This window comes from Vollenhovia emeryi, unplaced genomic scaffold (genome assembly GCF_000949405.1).
Source record: "Vollenhovia emeryi isolate VEMERY1.0 unplaced genomic scaffold, V.emery_V1.0 DF939170.1, whole genome shotgun sequence".
Taxonomy (NCBI): Eukaryota; Metazoa; Arthropoda; class Insecta; order Hymenoptera; family Formicidae; genus Vollenhovia; species Vollenhovia emeryi.
Window position 1 is genome coordinate 810,807 of NW_011967196.1, and position 19,404 is coordinate 830,210.

The 19,404-nt window shown below is 43.6% G+C and overlaps 3 protein-coding genes across 4 annotated transcripts; 2 read left to right on the forward strand and 1 right to left on the reverse strand.

Moving 5' to 3' along the window:
- Nucleotides 1–1,086: 1,086 nt before the first annotated feature.
- Nucleotides 1,087–4,962, forward strand: LOC105563881 (phosphatidylinositol 4-kinase type 2-alpha). The gene is made up of 6 exons (XM_012015843.1): nucleotides 1,087–1,841; nucleotides 1,973–2,091; nucleotides 2,208–2,700; nucleotides 2,783–3,048; nucleotides 3,152–3,291; nucleotides 3,373–4,962. The coding sequence occupies exons 1-6, from the start codon at nucleotides 1,445–1,447 to the stop codon at nucleotides 3,464–3,466; spliced, it is 1,509 nt and encodes a 502-aa protein (XP_011871233.1). The 5' UTR covers nucleotides 1,087–1,444; the 3' UTR covers nucleotides 3,467–4,962.
- LOC105563879 lies at nucleotides 4,603–9,211 on the forward strand. Its single transcript, XM_012015842.1, has 6 exons — nucleotides 4,603–4,698; nucleotides 5,005–5,279; nucleotides 5,693–6,013; nucleotides 6,347–6,596; nucleotides 6,700–6,971; nucleotides 7,280–9,211. Exons 1-6 carry the CDS (start codon nucleotides 4,624–4,626, stop codon nucleotides 7,533–7,535), a joined length of 1,449 nt encoding a protein of 482 aa, XP_011871232.1. The 5' UTR covers nucleotides 4,603–4,623; the 3' UTR covers nucleotides 7,536–9,211.
- LOC105563878 (signal transducer and activator of transcription 5B) lies at nucleotides 9,211–18,418 on the reverse strand. Of its 2 annotated transcripts, none has more exons than XM_012015841.1 (10): nucleotides 18,077–18,418; nucleotides 16,382–16,624; nucleotides 16,130–16,286; nucleotides 15,701–16,041; nucleotides 15,449–15,592; nucleotides 14,897–15,368; nucleotides 14,116–14,791; nucleotides 13,859–14,023; nucleotides 13,548–13,785; nucleotides 9,211–10,337 (listed from the first exon to the last, which is right to left on the reverse strand). In XM_012015841.1, exons 2-10 carry the CDS (start codon nucleotides 16,507–16,509, stop codon nucleotides 10,163–10,165), a joined length of 2,496 nt encoding a protein of 831 aa, XP_011871231.1. In that variant the 5' UTR covers nucleotides 16,510–16,624; nucleotides 18,077–18,418; the 3' UTR covers nucleotides 9,211–10,162. The 2 variants fall into 2 exon arrangements, with proteins under 2 accessions (XP_011871231.1, XP_011871230.1); XM_012015840.1 differs by having other exon boundaries at nucleotides 16,382–16,676.
- Nucleotides 18,419–19,404: the final 986 nt, after the last annotated feature.

Below are 19,404 nucleotides of genomic sequence, written 5' to 3' on the forward strand. Positions count from 1 at the left end.
GAGAAAAAATATGCTTGTCTTACTCCAATTTATTGCACTAGTTCACTAGTGTAGGAACAGAAAACAAGCCTATTGTCACATGAGAATGCGCTGTAAACATTTATCGATGTCTTGATTCTGGGGCCCCGATTATTGAATTCATTCAAAGAAGAAACGTATACGAAAATTCTGCTCTGACAGAAAAGTTGAAAGTCGATTGGCCAAAAGCCACGCGTATATCCAATCAACTTGCAAATTTCCTGTAAGAGCAGAATTTTCGCATATGTTTCTCCTTCGTACAAATTCAAGAATCGAGCTCCTGTATGCTCGATGACTTGCTATATAGAAACTAGTTTAAAGTTTTAAGTTTTAATATTGATTATTAAATAATAATAATAATGTAATTTTACAATTAACATCTTACTTTAGCATTTCAACAAAGTAACGAAAAAGGTAACGAATCATTACTTTCTAAGTAACGGTAACGGTAACGCGTTACTTTTTAAAATTAGTAACGGTAACGAGTTACTTTTTACAAAAAGTAACGGTAACGGTAACGCGTTAGTTTTTTAAGATAACGTTCCCAACCTTGCAGATAAGCAAGTATTGACAATTCGACGTGTTATTCCATTATTTGAAAAAGAGGCGCGGGAACATACGCGAGGCTGATTGGCTCTCGCCCGCTCGCGCGCGCGAGAGCCATAACCTTCCCATCGCGAGTCGCGAATCCACTGTGCGATCGCTGTCGCGATTATTCAAATTCGATCGGGCCAAAAAGAGCTTATGACGACAGAGAGCGAGCGGGATCAATCGCGGCGTAGCCAAACGAATACGATAATCTCGCGGCGGATCATGCGGGATCATACGAGAGAGAGAGAGAGACGGAGAATGACGGGGAGGGAGCGAAGCGGGGGAGAAAGAAAGAGAGAGAGAGAGAGAGAGAGAGAAGAGAAATGCATATGTGCCGCGCAAACATGGCGGTAATCCTATCAGCTGATAGCGTCCGCCGCTGGAGAATGACGGGCCGCATTTTGGTTAATCGGGTTAGATCGCAATAGAGGCATCCCCCTCTTCCCCCGCCGCCGCTCTGTCGTCGTCCTCGCCGCCGACGCGACGCGACGCGACGCGACGCGACGGCAGGCTGCGCGTGCTGCTGCTGCTGGCCTACCCACGCCACGTTACGTACGCGACAATACGTGTGATCCGGATGACGCATCGACGACGATGCTAATGCATTCCCCGCACGCTGACGCGCACCGGGGGAAAACGAGAGCGAGCGCGCGTCGCTGACAGACGGTATAGACGGTCACCGCGGGCATGTCGTAAGGGCGACGATCGTCCGTTGGTTCGGCTAGAGAGAGAGAGAGAGAGAGGACCCCGATAATCGGGCGAGCGAGGTCGAGCCTTGATCCTCGCGGCACGCGCGCGCGGGTGATCGTCGTCACCGTGAGCGAGGCGGTCTGTGATGAGCGACTCCGAACAGCGGCAGCTGCACGTGCCTTACCGAGAGTACCACAGCCAGAACAATACCAGCCCCGCCACCACCGCAGCAGCCGCAGCTGCCGCCGCCGCCGCCGCTGCCGCTGCCACACTGGTGGAGACAGATGCGCTGGTGGACCTATCCATCGCGCCCGTCAGCAGCAGCAGCAGCAGCAGCAACAACAACAACAACAGCCACCATCAGCGCGTGTCGCTGCAGAACGAGCAGCCGCCGTCGCCGGCCGACCTGCTCCCCGACGTCGAGTTCATTCCTGGCCTGAGCAACGACCAAACCCTAGCCATAGATTCCTCCGGGATCGACCGGGAGAGCCAACCTCTCCTCGGTCGCTTGGAGCTCGACGTCACGTTCAATAGATTTCCAGGTCTGTCTCTTTCTCTCGCTCGTGTATACATTGGTGATTCATCATCGTTTCGTGACCTTCTGAGAATCATCATTTATCACACTTGTCATCGCGCCTAGAAAATTCCATTTGATGTATGCATATGTTACCAGATGATCCACAGTTCTCGGAACTGGTGTGGCAGGCTGAGTGCGCGATAGACAATGGAGTTTACCCAGAGAGGATATACCAGGGTTCCAGCGGGAGTTATTTTGTCAAAAATCCAGCGGGGGTAAGATGTAGCTTCTTGTCTGCTCGAAAGTAAGAAAGTTAGGCGCTATTGCCGCTTCCGAGCCAGCATAGTACGGTGACGTAGCGAGTAACGGTAATTTCCCGCTGTCTCGGCAGAAAATCATAGGTGTGTTCAAACCAAAAGACGAGGAACCTTACGGCAGGCTGAATCCAAAATGGACCAAGTGGATGCACAAGCTCTGCTGTCCGTGCTGCTTCGGCAGGAGTTGCTTGATCCCGAATCAAGGATACCTGAGCGAGGCGGGCGCCAGCCTGGTCGACCGCAAGCTGGGCCTCGGCATCGTGCCGAACACTAGGGTGGTGAAACTCGTCAGCGAGGTGTTCAATTACCCTCGTCTGGATCGTCAGAAGGCGCGCATGAAGCAAGTCATCATGGACCAGTTCCCTACAGTGGGGTCGCATTTCAATCGCATCGGGCTACCGCCGAAGATCGGCTCTTTCCAAGTCTTCGTGGATGGTTACAAGGACGCCGATTACTGGCTGAGGCGGTGGGAAAGCGAGTCCATGCCGGCGCGCCTGAGTCGGGAGTTCCAGCTCCAATTCGAACGTCTGGTCATTCTAGATTACATCATCAGAAATACAGACAGGGGTAAACGATATGAAACCGCTTCCGCCCTCGATAAACGTCAGCCGCGCAGTTTCTCCCCTCACGATAAATATCCCGCTTGTAGGTAACGACAATTGGCTGATCAAATACGATACTAGCGTTAGCAAAAACGGATCCGAACAGGGTGAGGTGAAGATCGCAGCGATCGACAACGGCCTGGCCTTTCCCTTTAAGCATCCAGATTCTTGGAGGGCGTACCCTTACCACTGGGCATGGTTGACTCAGGCGAAACAGCCGTTCAGTGAAGTCACGAGAGAGCTAGTCCTGCCGCAACTCTCGGACCAGAATTTCGTGCAGGATCTCTGCGATGATCTGTATCAGCTGTTCAAAGTACGCATGTACCGCACGTATCACTCGACGGGAACGTGTCGCGTTTCGTTCGTTGCTCGAGCAACTATAATCTCACGCATAATTTGCACGTCTATTTCCGTAGCAAGATAAGGGCTTCGACCGACATCACTTCGATAGGCAAATGAGCGTGATGCGTGGCCAAATTTTGAATCTACAACAGGCTCTGAAAGACGCTAAAAGCCCCGTGCAATTGGTACAGATGCCGGCTGTAATCGTGGAAAAGTATACACTCTTTACTTGTCATTTCCATTTTTTAGATGTACAATCAAGGTTACAGAGTCTCACGCATCGTTTTTCCCCTAGGGCCAAAGGAAACGGCGCTCCCAGATTGTTTTCGTTCTCTGACACGTTTACCCAGCGCTTCCAGAACAAGAGTCCGTTCTTCTCCTGGTGTTGAAAACAAGCATCAGAGTGACTTGAATCAGAGTGTTCGCGAATAAGTGTCAGTGGTATCGGTGTCAGTCACATCGTCCTCTCCGCCGCGAGGAATGTTATTACTTATTTTTCTAAGTTCCATCTACATTTCTACCTCTCTTTCTTAAGTTTTACCTCTACAGTGCGGCGGCAAATCGACCGGGAGGACACGGGAAGTTATCCTATTTAGGCTGTCTTGTATTTATCATCTCTTTCTCTCAGTTTAATCGGGATACAAGATATTCGTACAACTATATTGTATACAGTAAATATATGTACATATACAATGTTAAAACACAGTTTCTTTCAATGCGCTTAATGCGCGAACAAAGTGTAAAAACGGGCGAATGGAATTTAATATACAACACATAGAAATAATATATAATCCATGAACACACGAAAAAAGAAAACGATACAAACTGTACGAGATGTCTCTTGCGTGTCTTCCACACGTGCACACGTACATATATACACGCATTGTAGTTTGTGCCAATCGGTACCGTGAGAGGAGTGCATAGATCAATACCTGGAGAGCGACTAATGTCATGCTACGGCCTAGAAATTGGAAGATAGAAATAATATATTTTCTTTCTTCCATTTTCGCGTGACACGGTGGCATTAGTCGCTTTTCAGCAAGGTGTCGATTCATAGATACTTACAATTCTGTATAAATTTTTGAAAATTAAACTGTGATCCTTGTAGTACGCATGTCACGTCATGTCGCGTATGTACTGACAACAGGAATTTCACGTAGTTATACGTCAAGTACAAATTGCTACTGGAATACGTAGACGAAGTAGAGTTTCTAGCGCATTTTTTATGAAATTGTATTTTTGCCTATTTTCTCTTTTGTAATACACGCCGTATCGCGAGAGAAGTAGAATCACGTGATCCTACGCTAGTGTGCGAAAAACTGATATCACAACGACATATCTTACGACAAGGATAACACGAAGTTAGTGCTGAGCCGTGTGTCAGGCGTATTTTAATCAGATTTTTAAAATGTAAAACTTTGACCCCGAAATATTATTTTCAACGTTTTGACATTTATTTATTACGTTTTACGCAAAACAATATTAATGCAACTGCGCATTGTACATATATACGATAAGAGAGGGGATCGGAAAGGGAAGCTGCAATATGGAGGTTGTTGAGGCTTGTTCAAAGAGAAAAGACTCGTGTACCAATACAATGGCGTGTCCATGCAAGGCAAAAGTAATTGTCATCAATATCTCTTCATCCATGTACCTTTTACAAATTAAGCTATTATTTTTAATTCTCTTGACATAGTGCTGAAAAATCTTACTATTATGACTGATACTCTGTACGCAATGTTGAACCTTTCGTTAGAATAATTTGATCGATAGCTTGCAAATTATTAATGTATTCATAATTTACAGTTGTTAATATCTGATTGTAATTATCATGATTGTATATTATAGTCTAGTATAATATACAATATATTATTATTGACAATTATTAATATTTATGTAACTCAAACATTTGTGTTACTAACCACAGTACAAAAGATACGTGCAGCCTCCACGTGCAAAGTCCTTTGCACCGGAGCGAGTATACAAGGTGCCGTCGAAGCAGCTCGATGACAAGACGACGTATCACTTGTCTTATCTAAATGTGGATCGCGCAGCGGCGCGTTGTGCGCGCCTACAACCAATTCGGCCCGTTCACAGCTTTCAGAAAAGTACCGGCAAGTTTTTCGACGAAACAACAAACAAACTATCCTACAGACCTGTATGGCAGATCATCAAAGCAGAGCCTATCTTGCCGAAACGTAGGTAAGACAAAGTATCTACGTTTCGCCATTATATTCCAGCGATATTCACAATTGCAAGACGAGGTACAATATTTATTTAGCACGAACAGGATTTCCACGTTGATATTAAAGTTGCGCCGTATCTCCTGTATATCTAAAAAGAACTTGAATGATTTTGTCTGTGATTATACATCGAGATCTTTGAGTTGCAAGAAATGGCGAGTCATGATTTAGAAACGTAAAATCCCAGGTCGAAAAAAGATTCGCACATATATGTTTCCTTTTTGTCATTCGGTTCAGCCGTCTTCAAGTTGGAACCATCTCAAGAATTTCTTTTATTTTGTTATGATAAAAAATAAGACTGAGATTAATTTGGAAGATTGCCTACAGACTATTGATAAAGTTTGGAGGAAATTGATACAATAATTTTGCTAGACCACTGACGAGTACAGGCACGATGGAAACTGTAACGACGGTGCGCCAAGATTACGTGGCGAAACGCGTGGAGAGGCCAGAGATGATTATACCCTGCGGAAATATTCGCACAAGTTCGGCTCCGTTGGACGACAGAACGCTGGCAAGACTGTCCTACGTTTCTCCAGGGCCCATTGAACCTGTAATCAGTTTCAAACCGATATTAAAGTACCGTCCATCGAGCCAGCCGCTTTCCAAAGAGACAACGCAAAACCTGAGTTACCAGCCCTTTGTCATCGTTAAAAGAGAATTTTATCCTTGGGCGCAGAAACCAACGTACAAGTACGTGAATTGGAGTGTTACGTCTTGGCAAAAACGAAATCAATTAACAATAAGAAACGAAAGTAAATCCAAAAATAATTAAGTGATGTACATATTCTACAATTAATTATCATAATGTAAAAAATATATATAAATCTGAATGTTATATGTAGAATTATTTTAATTATTAATAGCAGAGCGATTATATTATTTTTTAAAATTAAGATTTAAAAATTGAACTAACAAAATTCCTCTGTTTCTTTCCTGTTACGCGATAAACGGTTATACAAATGCTCCCTTTGGTGCTTTTATTTTCTGTAACATAAAAGACGATATTAATTCAAATATTTCAAGGCCTCCGGACATCACAATGTACGGCAAGACGACTTATTCCGAGAGCTATATAGAGAACGATGCAGTCTCCGTGGCGAAGCCCTTCGTTCCCGTCGCGACTTATGTATTTCCTTACGGCGCGGAATTTGCGGATAAAACCATCTACAAGGAGAGCTATCTACCGGGTAGCGCGGAGCGCATGATGCCGTTTGTTCCCGGCGGAAGTATCTCTATTCCCGACGCGAGAATGTCCAGCGATACGACTAGCAAGGTGCGATTTCGTAATTGTTCCCGAGTCGCGCGATAAAAAAGAATGCGATAGCTTCTGCCGCGACTTATAACTCTCGTAATTCTCATCACGCGTTATCTCGCAGTTGAGTTATCAACGGGTCTCGACCGAAAAGCGAAAGCCGTTTATGCCGCGCACCAAGACCATGCTGGCGACCGCTAAAATGCAATCGGAAACGACGACCCGTTGCGAATACGTAGCAAAAACGACGTTGCGTCCGGACCTTATCGTCCCCTCTGATAACATCCGCGCAGTCGACGTACCGCTGGAGGGAGACACAACTACCGGATTATCTTACGTAAAACCCGACGTGATAAAACCTGTTCGCAGCTGCAAGCCCGTTATGCAATATTACAGGTGAGAAGAGACGAGGAACGTGTATATGAATTTAAATAGTCCAAAGGACGTCTGTGATGCAGCTAAACTCGTTTTCCTCGGGCGGAAACTCTGTGCTCCGAGGACGCTTTTAAAAGATTCATTTCACCTTGTAATCGATTTCCTTATTGTTTCAACTTCGCTTTAATTTAACTGTGCATTTGTTTGCGCAACATTTGATTAACGCAGACTATTGTTTATTCTGTTTTTTTAATCTCTTCATGACGTCTGCTCGGCCGTTTTGAATTGTAAAGTCGTAATTGATTTTGCGATGCGATATCTCTGCTCAGGCCGGACATTAAGATCGACTTCGAGACGATAAATAAATTATCGTACCAAACGTGGACGCCGAAAACAAAAGAAGAACTTCCGTGGGCTCAAAAGGGCAAATATCAAGCTCCAGAGTATCCGATGGTCGGCGACACGGTTTATCACATGAGCTATCCCATGCCTGGTCATTATGTCGAGGACGAATCGTGCGTGACGTGTCCTTGCCCAATCGACAAACAGGATAATGTTTCGTCTGCTGCGACAACTGCGTCTTAAATGCTCTGGGATTAAATAGCGTCCGCTGTACGCTGAAGATAAATTGCACTTTACTTTCATCATTTAAAACTCGCAGTAGCCAACGTTCCCCATTTTCTGGGACAAAAACCTTACGGATAAAATTATCTTAGAGTAAAAAAAGCAATAGCGTTCTTGAAATTTGTCAATATTTATTTCGTGTATACTAAAGTTTCCCTTTGAGGAGGCTAATAATATATTGCCAGTAGAAGACTGTATCAATAAATAAAGACGTAGAGACGATTGCGTCAACTATATTTATTAATTCATTCTTCCGCAATTCAATCATGGCTAAATTAATAACATAGATATAACATTGAGAACGTCTTGAATTTACATCTTGCTCCTCGGGATTTCGGATATGGAAATATACATCGAGCAAGTCGTGTGAAATCTATTCTAAATATAGCTGAAGCAATAAACAGCCGGGCTGCTGGATAGCTTTATGGGTAACCGCCTATCAAGGGGAAGATCCGCGAGTTCTACTTCCCTGTGCTTTGCCATTCTACTCGTGATGTGACAGATTTCGATGGAAAAATATTATTCTGTTGTACCGGTGACGCGGAAGCTTAAATCACGTGTTATATATCGCAAAGCCACGGTACTTTACCCGAATAGGGATCAGTTAAATTACGATCGGTTAAAGTAGAAAGAAAAAGAATGAACAGAACCACTGTATTTGTTCTACAATGTACTTTATTTCGCGTTTAAACATGCGTGTTACGTTATATTGTAAAACATACAGGGGAGGGAATAGGGCACCATAGTAATTACCTACAATAACTTGTAAGTTATTATAGCTAGTTTAAGTTAAAAAAGTAAGGAGATTTTATGTTAACTCTATGAAAATTAGTCTCCTTACTTTTCCCCTTATCTCTCTCTCTCTCTCTGTCTCTCTATCTTATACCTCTAAAAATATTCCTTAATTCTAAACATAATTCTAAGGTTGCTATTAAGATTTCAATCTAAATTTTCGCAAAGACACCCTAAATTATTTTTCAGAAACAAACTCTCTCTCTCTCTCTCTCTCTCTCTCTCTCTCTCTCTCTCTCTCTTTCTCGACAAAATACTACATAGGTTAAAGAAACTTAAGATATCACTGAAATAAAAAAACTTAAAAATTAATTAAAACCTTTTTTCCTTTCACATCGACGAGATCTTTGCAGAACTTGCCGAAAAATTACAGAATGCAAAATTTTAAAATGCGCAAGGCACTTACTTCAGGTTACATCACACAATGCACTTTTAAATCTACATAACACGCGCTATCATTCCTTTTAACTTTACCTTCCCGTGTAATTAAACAAAATGCGTCGAAACTAAATATTAAATCGATTTCCCATTTTTCATGGCTGCTCTACGTCCAAAATCCAAAATGCATGCAATGGCAATTTGACTAGGTGTTCGCGGAAATGATCGTCTACGCATTATTGAATTTATGAGCGCACGCTCGAAAAATCTCTTATATGATCATCATCTAACAACCCTAAACAGTTGAATTAAGCAAGTGATATTGCAAGAAGTGGTTTTTCTCCTTATAATTCTCCAAAAGATGAAAACCAATTTGTTACCATGGTATCGTAACTACGCAAATTATAAAAAAAAGGAGAAGAAAAGACATAACACGTGATTTACATTATTTCGTTAAAATATTCTCTATAAAACGATCTAAATATTTAACAAAAATAATTATTATATCAATTTCTATATGTAAATATTATAAGTATTTGCTTAGTAGCTTAGAATCTGCTATTCACAAGCGACATACAATTCTATAATTACTCTCTTAGCACTTCATATGTTATAGACAATAATATATAAATCTTTGTACTAACTCTCTTTTACATCGTGTAAGAACTTAAATTACATTGATGAATGTTACCAAAAAAAAAAAATGGTACATACGAAGAGCTTAAGGAGATAATTCGATAACATTAATGAAATCATTAATGGAAACGAATACGAAAAAACAATTTTTGGTTGTCTCACTAGAAGAATTAATAAATTTAGAACATACGAAAACACTGAAGCTAAGAATTGCTTTTTTCTATTAAAAGGTATTATATTAATTTAAAAAAAAATCACAATTTTGTCGTAACGACAGTTCGAGCCATTAAATAGACACGAATACCTTCGATCTATTTAATAGTGAATCGCGTGACACAATTTCATATGATTTACACAAGAGCTCTCGAATGTATTGCTCAGTCAGTGCAACTTGAGTATGAAAGAACAAGATCAACAGAGATATATTACATATGTATCATATTAGGTAAAAGTGTTGATAACAATCTTCCTATAATCCTCTAAAGATATAAGAAAGCCAATTTTCGTAGCTACAAAACACTGGCTGTAAATGGTTGTTATAAAATAAGAGAAGAGAGAAAAAGAAAAAAAAATATGTAAAATTGTATCGTTCTAGGATAGATCAATAATCCCTCCCCTGTTAACAATTCGCAATACAATTGCATTCGATTGCCTCCGGTGCGCCTCGGCGTGACTGATAAATAGAGATCGAAGAAAGATCGGGGGATTAGGCCCGTAACGGCGATCATTACGGATGTGCCGTCGTGTCTCGAGGACGACGGCTAATCTCGTAGGCATACCTCCTATTGCAGCTTGGTAGATTGGTTGTACTGCATGAAGTCGAAGCCGAAGTTGTTCAAGTGATCCAAGTTGAGATTTTCGTCGATCGACGATAACTCGTTGTTACTGATCATCTCCATGTAGTCCATGTCCGAACCTGGCTGCCCAACGCCTGACTGGCCGAGACCCGGAGCGTAGCTACCACAGATCAAAACACAACCCCAATCACTGGCAATCCTCGATAATCAAACTGTCGTAGGTTTAAATCTCTCCCTCTCTTCCCTCCGTATCTTTCCATTCTCTCTATTGTCTTTTTAATCTGGGAAAACGTATCGTCCGCTACTGCTTTCTTTTTTCTTTTCTTTTTGAAGGTGACCGATTATAGCCGGGATAGCCGGTACAACACGGCGAAGGGAGTACGAATGACAACCACAAGAGTCCCGCACCCAGAACTAAGCTTGCACTTGTCGGTCACTTGTCTCCGAGAAAAGCAAAACGGGAATCGTGAACGATTCCTCTCCCGTCGTTTATCTCTCGACTCGTGCGGCGCACGAGAGCAACGAAACGGCAATATCGTTCCAATGAATCCGCGAGCAATAACGTTACTCAATTGCCAGCTGCGAGTGATTGGAGCTGCATTTTGCAGAATAGTATCGAACATTCTGTTGTGGTTGTACCGGCTTGCTCCAGGCCTTTGCCTCTTTTACTTTTACAAACACAGCTATCGTGTACGAGTAGCATATCTGCGCACCTGTTCTGCTAAACGTGGCATTTCTTTAACACGCGAATGTTTACGCTACGTACGCAACATTATAAGCTACAGTATGCAAAAATCATATAATAGTACAAAAGCTACATTTAACGCCATGGATAAGCCGTTTGCATTAGCAAAAGGAATCATAGAAAAATACTTGGCAGTCGAAAAATTAATTTTATCCTAATTTCTAATTCAATATTTCACAATGGTCCACAATTCAGATATGATTATACGAATACTCGAAATAGAGCCGTTTCAACAATAAAAACGAATTCAATCGTCGAAATAAAGTATCTATTTCTGCTTCTTAAATTTATTGATAAATTTTTAATTCATTTTTTGTTATAAAAATTTACGCGTGGTTATACAATGTATGTTGTATGTGTGCGTGCGTGCGTGTGCGTGTGTGTCGTGTGTGTGTGTGTGTGTGTGTGTGTGTGTGTGTGTGTGTGTGTGTGTGTGTGTGTGTCCGCGCGTGCGTGTGTCAAAAAATAAACAATACTAAAAATTAGAGTAGAAAACAGAGATCGCATTTTTTTAATACCAATTACACAACTTAACGCATAAACTAAACACATAAATTCAATGATATATAAAATGCACTTGTGCGCATAAAAAGGCACTTTATAATATTATAATAATTCATTTAGAATCTCCTCAAAATACTAATATTGCATTATCGATAAGTTTATGCACAGTAGCAATGCCTTTTAATACTAGATTTATAGATAGCTGATTAATCGGGCTTTATTCACACTATAGATAATGAGCTGCCAGTTGCCTTTGTTTTATCCTCCAAATGATATTATTGGACACAATTTTCTGTTAACTAATGAACAATTTGTCTAAAACATATACATATATGTATACACATACACATCTTTATATATATTTTAGCAACAATTATAAAATTTACATATTTTTATATATATAATAAATATTTATATATTTATTATATATTATCTATAATATTATATAAAGAAATCTGTGTCAGAGATGTATACATATACAGATGGTCTCTCGATCAATCACTACATGAAAGGATACTGTCAAGGAACAACTTGGTCCCAGGCTGTTCCTCCCTGATGAAATAAACTAAAATATTCACGAAACGCCGGAATCAGATAAAGAATTTAAATAGATATATTGTACATGTAGCATTTAAAATACTTACTGTACTTGTCTATTCGAATACTTTAGCAGACCATATGGGTATCCATATTTATCGATAGAGCTAAGAAGCGGTGCGTTTATAATATATTCCTTTCATTATTGAAGAGCAGAATCACAAGATTTAAGTATGACCAACGTAAACATTCTTATTCGTTTACGTGTACGATTCGTTGAAAAATATTTAAATAATCTGGGATTGAAGCGCAACTGGAACGTTATCGCGAGTGCATAAAAGTGTACCTATGTACTTACAGTGTGAATAAAGCCTTATTATTGGACAAAAATACTGGGATACACACAATAAATATATAGAAGATGCAATGTAAAAGTTAATCAAAAAACATTTTAAAAAAAGAGAAGACTACGTTAATATATTAAATGATGATTTAATATGATTGTTACTTTGAGTCATACATTTACACGTATGTTTTCAACACTTCAGCAGATAATGATTATTTATCTGCATTCACGTCATAGTGATGCTTTGTCCAGACAATAATATACCCGGAATAACCCAATATCGTCCAACATATAGTATCAGTCATTACAAAATTCGTTGAATCACGCGCGCCATGTCGTACATTACAGTATAAACTCTTAATTTTTTTCCCCCTTGCTCGTCTAGCTTATATTAAACAATACAATATTTCGTAAAAAACGTTTACAAAAAGTACAATCGCGCAATTATCATTACATCTTTCTATAAAACTCCTTGTGTCAAAAGACTTATTATAGATATATATAAAAAAAAAGAAAAGAAAAATACTGACCGTCTTTGCAAAAAAATAGAAAATCTAGAAGATGTATGTAAAATGTGAGTTAAGTGCAAGGAATGTGTAATACTTGTTCTCATTTGCAATAAGCTCACACAAATTATTGTCTTCGATTTTCATTTTTTTTTTAAGCCGGAGGGATGTAATATGGTACTTTGGTATTGTATTACAAAGTTTCATTTTCATTCGCAATCTAAGATATCAAGAGACAAGAAAATCTGTGTCACCAACAAAATGGATTCAACATCTGTTAGTACGATAGAATAATTCATTATATATTTATAATGGTAATTGAAAATTTTAGAATTTTTCATTCCATCTTAAAATGATTAGTTCATAAAATGCGGGTGATATGTTCGATATCAATATACGGATGTCCGATAAATTATGCCACAACCGATGAGAAGGTGATGCCTCGTGAAGGAAGTAATACAAGGGAACAAAAGGAGAATCATATAGGTGAAAATTTTAAGTACGGAGGAAAATCATTTTCTTCAAAAGTTGCGCCATTAATTGAAAGAATGTATTGCTTACTTCTCGTTTACTTAATTCACTGGACATCTTACCTAATCTGAGATTCGTGTCTCAAGGATAACAAAGTACCAAGTGTAAAGGCATATCGATATCTGGATATTTCACAATTGATTTAGTCGAAATATCAGGTGAAAATCATCACCGATCCGATATTACATCCAAGAGACTGACCTTGATGCTACGGATGGAGTATCCCGCGTGGATGGATCTGGTGGACTATGCGGTTGAAACACAGTCTGCGGTGTGGCAGGATAACTTCCACCCGGGCCGCTCTGACCGTTGTTGCTCATACCTGTTACGGACGAGTGGGACGGCGTTTGACCACCAATGCCGGGCAGAGTGCCCCAACCTGGCACATGGGTCACTAAATATGGCTTGACGTATCCGTTTGACGTTTGAGTTTGGTTGTCTGTGGAAATTAATGTTTTATTATTATCGATTAATCGCAAAAAGCAAGAATAAAATTAGTCAACTATATTTACCTGTGAATGGAGTATAATATTTGCCGAAGGCAGTATCCTTAGTGATATCTGGATAGAGATACTGCAAATGTTGCATATCGGCAAGACGATCGGCCAAGCTTCGAATAGCAAAGTCTTTGCTAGTAAACGGCTGCAGCATGAAGACATGTTCGGCTGCTGCTTGATCTAATAACGTTATAAAATGACTGGTTACGTATCCTCTCGTGTAAAACTTCTCCCAGAGTGTATATCAAGTTAGTTTTGTTTGAATACTTTACCTCCGACCCAGGCAATAGTAATACCACCGAGCTCCGAGTCGGAATAACGCATCAAAAAGGTGCCAACCGCGCAGTTTGCCAGCATCTCTTCCGCTTGTTTCTTCCGGATGAATCCGAGGATGTATCGGTCGATCCACGGACCCCTCAGATGTTCCCTGGTCAATTTCATAACGGCATAAAACCATTCCCAGAAGGTGAAGTTTCTTTCGGGTAGCGGCTCTTTGCAAAACTGCGCCCAGCTCAGCAGCATGTTCGAATAATCCTGACCAACCGAATTGCCATTGCTTCGGAATGCCTTCTCCGCGAGAAATCGGAGATTGTCCTCGGTCAAAGGGTGACCGGTCGCCGAGCGGAACTTCATGTTCAACGCCTCCGCCACTTGTGCCCACGGCACTTTCTCCGGCACTTGAAACGGCTGTCTACCTGGTTCGGCGAACGCGTTGTCCCAAGTGACCGTAGCCCATGCATGCGGCTCCTGGTTGCCGTGTACTATCACGACCACGGGCAAGCTCAGGGTCCAAACTTGAAATACTAATTCGCCCCCGCCAACACAAAACTGCGATTGAAACAGCAATGAAAATTTCTCATCCATCACGGATTCCGTGCCCTTCTTCTCCGTGCGCTTGATCTTCTTCAGTTGCATGTTGCGGAAACTCACCGAGAGTTGCCTCGTCGCCTGCAAAATGGTACTTTTAAGCTTCGAATCGATATTAAAGGCGACGTCTCGCAAAATATTTTTCTCTACCCGTACATCTAATAATGAATGTAAAGTATCGCGCACCTGATGGTACTCCATTGTGCCAGTGTTATTCAAAATCTCGCCGCTGACCTCGCCGCATTTTGCCATCTTCTCGCTTTTCAGCAAAGCGTTTGCCTGTGTTTCGCTAATTATGCTCACCTTTACTTGCGGCGGCGTCATGTGAACGTTCAATTTGCCTCCGACAAGTAGGCGCACTGTACTCGTAAAACGAGTGTTGGTCTTCATGACCTGCGGTGGTTGTTTCTCAATGATAAAGGTACTTGTCACAAGCGAGCTGAGAAATTGTGTAATTTGAGTATTCAAACTCGGGAGAGTATCTCGTATGCCTGGTGGCTCGCACTGGAACTTTTGCTTCAAGCGTTCCGCTTCCTTGATCTGTTGCCGTGTCTGCCAGATCAGCTCGGCGAGACTCTCGCACCATTCCTGAATCGAGTCTAAATTGTTGGACGCGAAATTTGCACCGTTACCAGCCAGTTGTTGATCTCTCTTCCATCTAGGCGAAAAATCAGGATTGTCAATTGCTCGACGAGAGGAAGAGAGGTAAATATCTTACTATCCACGTCGGCGCTTTACCTTATAAGCTCGTCGTCGAGAATCCTCGATTGCAGAATGTTCAACTTTTTTATAATATCGTCCAGTTTCTCCATGAGCATCAAACGTAGGCGAACCACGCCGTTAACCTTTTGACTCAGTTGCAGGTCCTGCTGCTCCTTTTGTCTACATACATTATAACTTGAAAATCTTTCAAATTGTTATGTGTAACAACGGAGATTTTTATACATTTAATATACGCTACGTCTCTTAAATTGTAAACAATAATTTTACCTCCTAATCTTTTTCCCCAGTTCCATGTTCTGCTGGTTCTGCACCTGCATAGTGATATGTTGCAAATGGGCATTCAGTTTCGTGCACTCGTGATAACTGAGAGCGAAAGACTCCTGCTCCTGTTCGATCTTTCGCAAGTCCTCCCCGGTCTCGTACGTCTTTCGCCGCAATATATCGACCTGATGAGCTATTTCCGTAACTGTGTCGCCTATCATCAAATTGACCCTGTCATTGGTTATTAAACCTCCTAAATGTTCCGCTTCTGCCACCAATTTCATCTCCGTGCCCAAGCAGTGTCTAATTATTTTATACAACATCATCGGATTCTCCGTGTATTTTTGCTGCAGCAAAACAAGGGTGGGGGGGATGAGCGACAGTTTTATAAATCAAGATATAAACGCGCGGGACGCGACACGACGTGTAACTCACTCGGAACATGGTAGCAGCCTCTATCAATTTCATCTTCGTTACAAACATATCTTCCGTGGTAAGGGTGTTTGCTTTCGATTCCAGCTCGAGTATCAGCGATCCGACAAAGTTGTTTACGTAGTGCTCGAACTGCGGGTTCTCCGTGTCTACGTTATTCCTGAAACATTAACGATGAAATCATAGCAACTCTTTTACGTCTGAGAGCGACTGGGCGAGAATGCGCCCGCCCTCGAGCTCACATGTCGCGCTTACCACATCTTTTCCTCCAGCCACGACGACAGGAAGTGCCTCACTTCGATCGGGAAATGTTCACCGTATATATTGCGCACCTTTTGCAACGAATCCTGCGACAGTTGCTGCGCTTTCAGCCACAGCGCCATTTTGTCAGACAGTTGTAATCTCTCTGACGCAAACAAAGTTCTCGTTACGTTACATCAATCGGATGCTCCGTCCGAGGGGTCAGCACTCGAATCTTATGGTTGACTCCGGCCGAAACTTGAATCAATTTAATCGGCGACTTTAATTCGCAGGCGGCACCACGCGCGGGCTGAAATTCCAAGTACATTCATCATCGCTAATCGTCGTCGCTAATCTAATCTTTCCTCTCCGTGTGTCATGCAAAAATTCATTCCACACTCGTTCCGAAAAAGAAAAAAGAGAATCAAGTGTCGCAGGTATTAATCGGCGAGTTGGGCCCAAACGTCGCTCAACTTGTTGGTTTAAAGACCTGCGTCCACAATGCTAGAACTTGGCCCAAGTTCCAGTTCCACAAAATGTGTAGCCAGTCAGCTTGCAGTTATTCCATAAAAGTTGCAAGTTGATTGGCTATACATTTCTCGGAACTTGGACCAAGTTCTAGCATCGTGGACGCAGGTCTTAATTCACGTTCGTCTCTCTCCAAGGTAACAAGCTGGAAAGAGGCGAAGAACGAAGTAAGCTAGACTCCAAGTTAAACAACGACGGTACTTTTCCCAACGCGGATGAAGCTCGTTGACGACAAGAGAAGGGTATTTTAATTAGAAACGACGAGGTGGAGTTTCTGCAATCGTGCCGCTCGTATCGATCCTCGATTAATTTCTCATCGACGCGACGGGATATTCAAATCGGAGACGACGTAGACGCGGGCGATTCCGCCGCCCGTCGCTGGTCGGACGAGTCCGGAAAAAAGTCCGGCGCGCAAACCGGACGGTCCCGGAAAACGTGCGACGGCGCCTCGCCGCTCGGCGGGTCGCGCCGACAAAAGAATATCATTATAAATAGATCCACGCGAGCGTTTCTTTCCGCGTTGCGGTCCGCGTGGAAGATTTCAGAGTCCCGGCATACAAAATAAACGGTGACACGCGAACGTTACGTAATCCGATATATCGCTCGGATCATCGATGACTCGCGGCCGCTAAGGTCGGGGCGTCCCGGGGGAAACTTCGCGCGATCGCGCGGCCTCCGCGCGGCTCCGGGCGGGCAATCGCGCCCGCAATTACACGCGACGGCGAGAAGAAGAGGAGGCCGCGCGATCTCGCCGATTAATTTTCATCGTCGGCGACAATTGGTCGCGAGCGCGCGGACTCGCCGAGCGGCGGCGAGGACGCGCGCTCCAAACTTCGAAAGGGACGACGGAGAACGCGCTGCGCGCGCGTAAACGGCAAGTTTGGTAGCGGAGTAGCAAACCCGGGTGGACCGACGTCGCGCGATTCTCGAGGAGCCTCGGGACGAAAAGCTCGCTCGCTCGCTCGCTCGCCCGGACCGCCCGGAGAGGGGAAGCGAAAAAAAAGCGTATCGCGCGACATAACGCGCAAATAGATAAGAACGCGGGGGGGGGGGAACGGGAAGGCGGCGACGGAGTAGGGGGAGGGATGGCGGAGGAAGCGGGGAAGGAGGCGGGGTAAGAACAGCGGGAGCAAAGAGCGAAGGAGGAACCGCTCTGGAATTCAGCGAAACTCGGCGACTCACCTGATACGCTCGTCTTCGGGAACAGATGTTTCCCGGCGTGGACGTTACGCGACGCAATAGACACGCACGGCGTGCGTATGAATCGCCGCCGTCGCCGTCGTCGACGTCGCCGCCGCCGCCACCGCCGCCGCCGCTATCGCAGCTCCGCTCGTCCCTCCTCGTTGTTGTCCCGCGCCGGCGACCTTGAGCGTATCGCTGACGCGCGACGCGACAGCCACAATCCGCACTGGCCGCGCAATAATCGCGGAAAGAAGCAATTATCGCCGTGCAATTGCGACTCACACCCGCGCTGCCATCGATAACGCCCGTACGGGGAGCCTGCCTAGCCTGTCCCTTCTCCCGAATGTTACACCCCGAAGAAGTCCTCCTACCCGCCGCTTCCGCTCCAATCCGCTCCCTCGGCCGTCCTCTCGGCCGCGTACATCACAGGCCGTCGGCCACCGTCGGTCGGCGCGGATGACGACGGAATGAACCGACACGAGTAGAAATTCTCAGAATTTCCTACCGTAAACGGCGCCGGCGGCCGGCGGTGGGGGCCGACCGTGGGAGTGGGGGCGGTCACGTGGCCGCGGCCGGACCTGCGCGCCAGGCGGCCCGTGTCCGCGCGCGCGCCGTGATTTATCGATAAACCCCGCGCGCGCCAGACCGACGGCTCCGTTTTTCCTGCGAGCCCGCCCGTTTTTCCTCGCGCGTCCGCGCTCCTCCGCGTCCGCGCTCCTCCAGCGGAGATAACGGCGCGCGCGAATCGTAAATAAAATTGTTGGTAAACGAGGGAGATCCGGCGGAGCCCCGGCCGTTTATCGATAAACCGCCGCTTATCCCGCGCTGTTTCGCGTCTCGTTATGCAAATCCGTCCAGTTTGGCCTTTGAGACTTCGGGGAAAGAAAGTGTAGAAAGTGCGATAGTGGGGAAAACCCGCTGACACGGGAATTACGTTGGACGGTTGTAAATTTTAACGTAGAATAAGGCGCGCCCACGCGTGGCTGTGTAAAATGTTTCATTTATTAAAATGTCAGAATAATATCAAGCTCTTACAACTGCAAGTCAAATTGTACGCGTGTAACGCGCGACTATAGATGTATATATCACAAACTTTATGTATAGAATATGTATATAAAATATAATACAATAACAAATACTTTCGTTGTATGCGTGTACGCGTACACGCACGCACACACGTGTACATATTCGTCTAGTTTGTCGTTCTTTAAGTATGTGACAAGCTGGATATAAATAACAAGTGTGATGTCTAGATAGATCTATTAATAGATCCATTTCATAGAAATTGTTTCTTGATATCGCTACATTTATCGCTAATAGCCCAAACA

What these genes read in the sequence shown, in the direction of transcription:
- LOC105563879 (XM_012015842.1), top strand. Translation starts at nt 4,624, where the DNA reads ATGGAGGTTGTTGAGGCTTGTTCAAAGAGAAAAGACTCGTGTACCAAT. An exon ending in CGTGTCCATGCAAGGCAAAA is followed by an intron (nt 4,699 to 5,004) that starts GTAATTGTCATC and finishes TACTAACCACAG; the next exon opens with TACAAAAGATACGTGCAGCC. An exon ending in CCTATCTTGCCGAAACGTAG is followed by an intron (nt 5,280 to 5,692) that starts GTAAGACAAAGT and finishes TAATTTTGCTAG; the next exon opens with ACCACTGACGAGTACAGGCA.
- LOC105563878 (XM_012015841.1), bottom strand. Translation starts at nt 16,509, where the DNA reads ATGGCGCTGTGGCTGAAAGCGCAGCAACTGTCGCAGGATTCGTTGCAA. An exon ending in GCACAATGGAGTACCATCAG is followed by an intron (nt 14,792 to 14,896) that starts GTGCGCGATACT and finishes ACCATTTTGCAG; the next exon opens with GCGACGAGGCAACTCTCGGT. An exon ending in ACTCCATCCGTAGCATCAAG is followed by an intron (nt 10,338 to 13,547) that starts GTCAGTCTCTTG and finishes GATCTGTGGTAG; the next exon opens with CTACGCTCCGGGTCTCGGCC.
- LOC105563881 (XM_012015843.1), top strand. Translation starts at nt 1,445, where the DNA reads ATGAGCGACTCCGAACAGCGGCAGCTGCACGTGCCTTACCGAGAGTAC. An exon ending in CACGTTCAATAGATTTCCAG is followed by an intron (nt 1,842 to 1,972) that starts GTCTGTCTCTTT and finishes ATATGTTACCAG; the next exon opens with ATGATCCACAGTTCTCGGAA. An exon ending in CCGGCTGTAATCGTGGAAAA is followed by an intron (nt 3,292 to 3,372) that starts GTATACACTCTT and finishes TTTTTCCCCTAG; the next exon opens with GGCCAAAGGAAACGGCGCTC.